At 41.1% G+C, this 9,202-nt stretch overlaps 1 protein-coding gene across 1 annotated transcript; it reads right to left on the bottom strand.

Annotated features, from left to right (window-relative positions):
- Positions 1–1,015: 1,015 nt before the first annotated feature.
- Positions 1,016–1,840, bottom strand: LOC137377408 (uncharacterized protein C21orf140-like). Its single transcript, XM_068046988.1, has 2 exons — positions 1,433–1,840; positions 1,016–1,381 (listed from the first exon to the last, which is right to left on the bottom strand). The coding sequence occupies exons 1-2, from the start codon at positions 1,838–1,840 to the stop codon at positions 1,016–1,018; spliced, it is 774 nt and encodes a 257-aa protein (XP_067903089.1).
- Between the last annotated feature and the right edge of the window lie 7,362 nt (positions 1,841–9,202).

The raw sequence follows: 9,202 nt of genomic DNA, 5'->3' as shown, positions 1-9,202 counted from the left end.
TTCCTTCTTGTAGGACATTAGTGAACTAGATGGATTTTTATGGCAATCCAGTAGTTTCAAGATCACCATTATTGATTATGCTATATTTATTTAATTAATTGTATTTAAATTCCCCAACTACCCTGATGGGATTTGAACTCATGGATTACTAATGCAGTAGCATAACCATTTTACTACCATAGTCCCATGAGTGCTATTGCTAATATGGTTCCAAATCCACAACCTTCCGACCTAGAGGCAAGTGTTCTGTCACTGAGTAAGGATGTCATTCATATTACTGATGATAGTGATAGAAGTTTTTTGAAATATTCCTCACTGACCTTCAAATAATGCCATTAGATTTTTAGCAATTACCTATACCACTGGAAGTGTCAGCCACAGCCTCAGTTTAGCACTTAATCTGAAGGGAAGGTAGCATCTATGACAATGTTGCATTGGAACATTAGTTTAGATTATAAACTCAAACTTGTGATCGGGGTCTTGATCCATTGCCATCTGAGCCAGAGGGTATACTGCAACCAATTGGCTGAAGCTGACACACTAGCTTCATCTCTAAGTTAAGGTATCAGGTAAAAGAAGGAAGTGCAGAAAATGTTGAAATACAAACGTGACTCTTTCACCATAGCATAGGTTGTGAGTGATGGAGAGTTAATTATTCAACATTGTTGAGTTTTAGTAAGATCCTATAGATTTTAGAGAAATTTGATGGGGTTATAAAGGGTCAAGTTCTGAATGCAAGATGAGTGGGCTGGGAGAAAGGTACAAAATTAATTGGTTAAAAGGATGCTGTGTACTGTTTCACACAAAAAAAATTCTTCAGTTACGGAGCCCCCACATGCCCCCAGTAAATATTGTTGGTATGGATTCCATCCTCTGTACATGGTGGAACACAATAATACCTCTGAATTATAAAAATGGAAAAGTTACTTTCTTAAAATCTTTCTAAAATGATTTTAAAAAGCTGCAAATGTTCCATTTACATTTTATTTGCAGCTCTCAAACAGGTGGGATATAATTAAGTTTGGCTGTAAAGGTAACGATTTTCCCACTTCTTGACTCTACTAAAAGATGTTTTCCATTTGAATGGCGTTACTCCTTCAATGCCATTTTCGATCAGAGCCTTTAAGTGGATACACTTGTAGTCATTTATTTTTGGAAAAGCAGTGACAGTAAAATCATTCCTGTTATTGATTATCGTCCATTTGAGTGAAGACCACGCTGATTCTAAAGGACTGAGGTGAGGATAACCGGGAGGAAAGTACAAAAGCTCATGGCCATAACTTCTAGCAATTTTAGGACAGCAAGAAATATTATTCATTTGAATGGTCGATGAGGATTGTGATGGGGCATTCTGGATGACCTCTGGTTTCTGTGCAGGAATCTCTGATGGGTCATTAGTAGGATTATGGTACTTCAATCCAGAAGAAGCAACCCACTGTTTTGGTCTGATCACCACTGTGCATTTTCCATAGGACTTCCTGAGCACCTGACATAATTCTTTGAAAACCTCTTCTTTAGCACCTATAGTCTTTGGAGATGTCCACAGTTCCTGTGACTGGAAGAGGACCTTGTATTGCCATGGAACCCATCCTCTTACTCCCCCAGCATGGATCAGTGTCAATCCTTCTGATGGAGGTTTGGATTTGGCTATACTGTAGGAGATGTCACCTGTTATCAGATTTTCAGAAATATGTGTTTCTCCCAAATAAACAGTGTAAAGTCCATCATTTTGAAAGTTCCTCAATGTCTTCAAGTATTGCAAGCATTGGTGTCTCCTTGGGCTATTGATTTCAATTGAGGACGTCTTAGATCTTAGAAGTAATTTAATGAAAATTTGCATATTATTCCATGCAGGATAGCTCTCTTATGACTTTACTAATTGAGAAAAAAGCTACCATAACACAACAACGGATTGGTTTCATTATATATGACATTACAGTTGATGGGAAGGATAGCACATGACAAAATAATGCATGGGATGACCTGTGCATGACATCGCAATGGATAGCAATCATTGTAATGACATCGCAATGGGAGAAAAAAAATCAAACATCCAGGGGCTGTTTGGTCCACCTCTTAGACTTTTGTTGCCAGATGTCTAGGACAGATCACATGCCCATCCTCACAGATGATGTGAGATGTGCAATGCAAATAAGGAAGAAAAATAGGAAAAGAGAACTAAATAAACAATTAATTGGATTCCATAGCAACATCACAATAACTGGGTTGGTCTCTGTAACATAAAATGAAAGGCTTGGACTCTGTGATATTACAACAGGTTGGTTGGACTGCATGTGACCTCAAAGTGCATGTAATTAGACTCTATAATGGGTAGATTGAACTATGTGACAAAGGTCCATCACTTTATAGAAAATCTGGTTTTGAATGCGATTGAAAGCTATAACAATGAGAATAAACGGAAACAACAAATTCTCCATCAAATATCATGATTCAGGTCCTCTTAAGGCTGATGGAATGTCATCTGGAAATGCAAATGATCTTGAAAAATATAAGGTGTATTGTCAAACAGAGTATCAGCCAATTACATTTGAGGACAAAGAATTTTTTTAATTGAAATTATACCTTTTGTTATTGACCTCCTTCAGGAGATAAAATAAATTCGATAGACTCTATGGCAGAGCACAGAGTACATATGGTGGGTATGCATTCAACTGCTGGCCACCTGGTTCTCATCTGAAAAATGGATGAACGGAAGTTGAAAATCTGGTGGGGACCCATTTGCCGGCCTGAATCAACTTTCAGGCAGGCCTTTCAATGGGCGTCCAGCACACCCACCCAAAACATATGGGAGGTTGTTTAGATATGCAAACTGGGGATCTATGCCGGTTATAGGACACCCATTGCAGTTTTCAAAAAGATATGAGCAAAGCATGCACTACTCATATCAGACCCATTTTCCAGGCATTGAGAAGCGAAACAGGATTCAACAGCCCTAACAGGCATCCCTTAATCCTTAAAAGGACCACTGGAGGCTTCTCCAAAAAGTACGTTTTAAGGGTATTTTTCAAGATTTTTATGGGGCCATAAAGAGCAAGAATGCAACTCCAATCTTAAAATTCTTCTGGCCCACTGCCGACTTAGTCTTGCAATCCCTGAGGCACTCAGTTTTCGCTTGTGGCCCTATTTCAGATGACATCACATAGCTTTTTAAACAATAGCCCGGATTCCGTGGTCAGTCGTGAAGCAAGCGTGCTCGTCACTGATCTTGAAGATGGCACCCCACAAAGATCTAGTGATCTCTGTCGTGTGATTTTCCCCTATCTGGATGACAGTATAAATCTGGCATAGTGGAATACAGCCGGGAGGGAGTTGCCCAGGGAGTCCTTAACATCATTGAGTCCGGAAGCATGAAGTCTCATGGCATCAGGTCAAACCTGGGCAAGGAAATCTCCTGTTGATTACCACTTACCATCACCCCTCAGCTGATGAATCAGTACTCCTCCATGTTGAACACCACTTGGAAGAAGCACTGAGCGTGGCAAGGGCACAGAATGTACTCTAGGTGGGAGACTTCAATGTGACTTCATTGAGTGGCTTGGTAGCACCACTACTGATTAAGCTGGCCGAACCCTAAAGGACATAGCTGCTAGACTGGGTCTGTGGCAGGTGGTGAGGGGGAAACAAGAAGGAAAGACCTACTTGACCACGTCCTCATCAATCTACCTGTCGCAGACACATCTGTCCATGACAGTATTGGTAGGAGTGACCACCACACAGTCCTTGTGGAGACCGAGTCCCATCTTCACATTGAGGATACCCACCATCATGTTGTGTGGCACTACCACCGTGCTAAATGGGATAGATTTGAATAGATCTAGCAACTGAAAATTAGGATTTGATGAGTTGCTGTGGGCCATCAGCGGCAGCAAAATTGTATTCATCCACAATCTGGAACCTCATTACCCAGCTTATCCCCCAATCTACCATTACCATCATGTTGGGGGATCAACCTTGGTTCAATGAAGAGTGAAGGTGGGCATGCCAGGAGCAGCACCAGGCATACAAAATGAGGTATCAACCTGGAGAAGCTACAACACAGGGCTACTTGCGTGCCAAACTGTGGAAGCAGCATGCGATAGACAGAACTAAGTGATTCCACAGCCAACGGATCAGATCAAAGCTCTGCAGTCCTACCACATCCAGCCGTGAATGGTCGTGAACAATAAACAACTAACTAGAGGAGGAGGCTCCATAAATATCCCCATCGATGATGGGGAAATCCAGCACATCAATGCAAAAGATAAGGCTGAAGCATTTGCAATCATCTTCAGCCAGAAGTGGTGAATGGATGATCCATCTTGGCCCTCTCCTGAGGTCCCCAGCATCACAGATTACAGTCTTCAGCCAATTCGATTCACTCCACGTGATATCAAGAAATGACTGAAGGCACTGGATACTGCAAAGGCTAAGGGCCCTGACAACATTCTGGCAATAGTACTGAAGACTTGTGCTCCAGAACTTGCTGCCCCCCTAGCCAAGTTGTTCCACTGCAGCCGCAACACTGGCATCTACCCGACAATGTGGAAAATTGCCCAGGAATGACCTGTACACAAAAAGCAGGACAAATTCAACTCCGCCAATTACCGCCCATCAGCCTACTCTCGATCATCCGAAAAGTGATGAAAGGTGTCGTTGACGGTGCTATCAAGCCGCATCTACTCAGCAATAACCTGCTCACTGACACTCAGTTTGGGTTCCACCAGGGCCACTCAGTTCCTGACCTCATTACAGCCTTGATCCAAACATGAACAAATGATCTGAACTTGAGGTGAGAGTGATTGCCCTTGATATCAAGGGAACATTTGACTGAATGTTGCATCAAGGAGCCTTAGCAAAACTGGACTCATTGGGAATCAGGGGGAAAACTCTCCACTGGTTGGAGTCATACCTAGCACAAAGGAACATGGTTGTGGTTGTTGGTCAATCATCTCAGTCCCAGGACATCACTGCAGGAGTTCCTCAGGGTAGTGTCCTAGGCCTAACCATCTTCAGCTGCTTCATCAATGACCTTCCCTCCACCATAAGGTCAGAAGTGGATGTTATTGATGCATGCACAGTGCTCAGAACCATTCGCAACTCTCCAGATACTGAAATTGTCCATGTCCATTGGCAGCAAGATCTGGACAACATTCAGGCTTGGGCTGAAAAGTGGCAAATTACATTTGCGCCACACAAGTGCCAGGCAATGACCATCTCCAACAAGAGAGAATCCAACCATCTCCCCTTGTCATTCAATCGCATTACCATCGCTAAATACCCCACTATCTGTTAATCTGTTAATTGTGCGTCAATGGTTTGATTATATGCAGGTGACGGGTGTTAATTGAGGTCTTAGTTGAGCACTTATAAGCAGACACTCACTGAGACTGGTGGAGGGTTTGAGTGAGGGGATACATGTTTGAAATCCTTTTACTCTGCACAATAAATGTGAAACTGAGTAAATATAGGCTCCAGCCTAATCCTTCCATAACAAGCTTTCTGGAATTTAATGTCGTAGCAGAGGATGGCTGCCTAAAGTTGAAGGTTGGAAAATAGGAAATTTTGTTTGGATAGAAAAGTAAAATCTCAAGGGCTTTGTAGAAAATATGTCAGTAAGCAAGGCAGAAAGCAAGTGTAAATTGTCAGGATGTGATTACCCTCCGGTGTTTTTGGAGTCTGAACCATATGACCAGTGAAAGAATGAAGTGGATATGTGGACATGGATTACATTTCTACTGGCTTTGGCGTTGTCACTTCCTACCAAAAGTAAAATCAGAAGTAAAGTGTTTTCTGAACTGGTTGCTCGCCAGTTGGATACTGATGAAGGGTTGGATCTTCTGTTAGAATTCTTTGATGAAATTTACAAGAAAGATGATCTATTGAATGTAAATGAGGCATGGTCAGACTTTGATAGATTTTGGAAAACAGATGGTTATTCAATGGAGGAGTATATTATGGACTTCAACAGACTGTATAATAGATTGAGGAAATTCAATTTGGAGATCCCTGGTTCAGTGCTAACTTTTAAATTGCTAGATTGTGCTAGGGTGTTGCATATGGTCAGGCTCCTGGTTCTAACTGGAGTTCGGTTTGTGGACAAAGACTCCCAGTTGGACCAAATGTCTGTGGCCTTAAAGAAATTCCTGGGGAAACAGTCATTTCCTGCTGTCTTGGTAGAATAAACAAGACACTGTGTGGTAGCACAAAGAATAGAGGACTCAATGTTTACTAGATTTAGAAATAATCCAGAAACTGGAAGCAGGCATAAGTATGATGGAAGAGTTAAAGACAGGAGGAATGAGGATGAAAGCACCATTAGCAGGTTTGAATACTTCAGTGGAAGACAGAATTGGAACAGCAATCATAGGCGAATGAATTCCAGGAATCCCCAAGGAACAGTTAATAGGTGCTTCAGATGTGACTCGAAGTATCATTATGCGATGAACTGCCCTAAGCGGAGGGGCGGAGCCTTCAAAATAACACACGATGCAGACAATTCTGAGGCATAAGAGGAAGATACTGATGGATCTGAATGAATTGTACTTGTCACAAGGAGTTTTAGCCCTGTGATGAATGTGTTAGTTGCAGATTCATTCAACTGTGCTTTACTGGATAGTGCTTATACGTCGACAATATGTGGAATTGATTGGTTACAATGTTATCTGGATTCACTCAGTAGTGAGGATCAACACAAGGTTAAGAAGTATAAAAGTACTATCAGTTTTAGGTTTGATGATGACAACGCATTGAAGTCGCTGAAGAGAGGAATAATCCCATGTAAAATAGTTGGGGTAAGCCACTTTATCAGTACTGATGTAGTCTCCAGTGAGATACCTTTACTGTTGAGTAAGCCCTAAATGAAAAAGGCACAGATGAAACTTGATATGGAATATGATAAGGCAATTGTTTTTGGGAAGCCAGTGAATTTGCAGTTTACCCAGTCAGGAAATTATTGTATCCCCTTAACAAAACCTGATATTTCTAGTCAGAGTGTTAGAGAAGTATTGATGGCATCAGGTGTTAAGAATCAGAGATATAAAAGGCAAATTGTCTTAAAGTTACACAGACAATTGTCAGAGATTAAAAACCTGACTAAAAGATGCAGGTGTGATTGATGAAGAGTATACAAGGATAATAGAAGAGATTAGTGAAAAGTGTGAAATTTGTTAAAAGTATCGGAGGACACCATCACGTCCTATTGTCAGCCTTCCATTGGCACGTGACTTTAACGAAGTAGTTGCCATGGATTTAAAGGTGTGGGACAAAGACGAGAATATTTTCATTCTACATTTTATAAACCTAGCAACTAGATTTAGTCTTTCTACAAAAATAAATAGTAAGGACAAAAGGGTGATTAGAGACAAAATTATGGAGAAATGGATAGGGACTGGACTTGGGCCACCAGCTAAGTTTCTGACTGATAATGGAGGGGAATTTGCCAATGTTCAGAGATATGTGTGAAAACATGAACATTATGGTTATGAATACTGCAGCTGAAAGTCCTTTCAGCAATGGGCTTTGTGAAAGGAATCACACAGTGATTGATGAAATATTACATAAAATTTTGGCTGACCAGCCAAACGGCAAGTTGACAACTGCCCTGGCATAGGCGGTTCATGCAAAGAATTCATTTTAGATGGTTGGAGGATATAGTCCCTATCAATTGGTCTATGGGCGGAATCCCACATTTCCTTCTGTACTGTGCAACAATCCTCCTGCTCTCGAAGATACTACAATTAGTTCCATTTTTTCTGCACATTTGAATGCTTTACATGCAGGAAGACGGGCTTTCATTAAGGCTGAGGTCTTGGGGAAAATTTACAGAGCTCTGAGGCATCGTATAAGGCCATATGAGATGGAATTTAGTTCAGAAGATTTGGATGTATTATAAAAGAGAGGGCCATAGGGAATGGAAGGGCCCTGGTAAGAGAATAGTTATCAAGTATGGAAAACAAACTGTTAAAGTTCTTTCCTCATGATTAATCAGGCATGATTACAAAATCTCAGAATCTGAGCAGCTGATGGAGGGAAAAGAGACACCTTGTACCTCAAATACTCATGAGTTTTGTGATAAAGGTCCTGAGGCACAGGTAGATCAAGAGTTGGATAGTAATGTAACCGATCATGATGCTCAGGAAAGAGCTATCGCATCCAAATGCCAATTGCCTCAAGTAAGTACTCGGGTGACATATTCCAGAGGGGTCTAATAAATGGAGGGATGCAACAAGTGTGGGACATGCAGGAAAATTTACAGACCAGTTTAAATATTGGTTATATGTTCAAGATGATGGCCAAGAAGCCAAAGCTGGCAGAGTGGGGTGAAAGAATGGAGGGTAAGAAAGCACAGTGCAAATTTAGATAGTGGGTCTGGCAGTGACTCTTGCATAAGGAAATGATCACGTACTGGCGAAAGAGTCTCCGATAAAATGTGAGGGAGATCTAGCTGTAGTTCCGAAAGACATCAAAGTACTAATGGACGCTGTAGTTTGAACAGATACCACAATGAAACAAAGGCTAGAGGGCTGTCTCGGAATAGAACTAGAAGCAGAAGTCCTCATGATTTTAGTGGCTGCCAATAAACTTGAGGATAAACTAATAAGAGAAGTAAAACATAAGGAATTAGAGAGAGTTTGGAGTTTATCCTGAGATATCAGCTAGGGGACAGCTAGCCCTGTCACATAAATGGAATTGTACTGAAAAAGTCCTTCCTGATGGAACTTATAAGGATAAAGCAAGGCTAATTGTGAGGGGTTTTGAAGAGCGACTGTGTGATGCCATTGTTACAGTGGACTCTCCCACAACTGTAAAAATAATCCTAAAATCTTTTAAGCTCTTTTGGCCACATATTCATGGGAGTGTAGCTCCATTGACATAAAAGCTGCATTTCTGCAGGGTGATACTTTTCAGAGAGAAGTGTTTCTGAAACCAACTAAAGAGGCAGCAGATACAGAAAGAAAATTATTGAAACTGAACAAATGCGTCTATGGCCTTAATAATGCTTCTAGGGTGTTGTATTTCTCGATGAGGTCTGTTTTGTCGAAAATTAGTTGTGTTCAACTAAAAGCAGATCCTGCCATGTTTTATTGGGATCAAAGGGAAACTTCCAGGCCTCTGCATGATGCATGTTGATGATTTCTTATGGAGTGGTACTGCGGATTTTGAGAAATATGCTATTAACAAGATTAGGGCAGAAATTAAGATT

The sequence above is a fragment of the Heterodontus francisci genome, chromosome 15 (genome assembly GCF_036365525.1).
Source record: "Heterodontus francisci isolate sHetFra1 chromosome 15, sHetFra1.hap1, whole genome shotgun sequence".
NCBI lineage: Eukaryota > Metazoa > Chordata > Chondrichthyes > Heterodontiformes > Heterodontidae > Heterodontus > Heterodontus francisci.
This window is presented reverse-complemented; position numbering and strand designations above follow the sequence as displayed.

What these genes read in the sequence shown, in the direction of transcription:
- LOC137377408 (XM_068046988.1), bottom strand. Translation starts at nt 1,840, where the DNA reads ATGCAAATTTTCATTAAATTACTTCTAAGATCTAAGACGTCCTCAATT. An exon ending in TGATCAGACCAAAACAGTGG is followed by an intron (nt 1,382 to 1,432) that starts GTTGCTTCTTCT and finishes GACCCATCAGAG; the next exon opens with ATTCCTGCACAGAAACCAGA.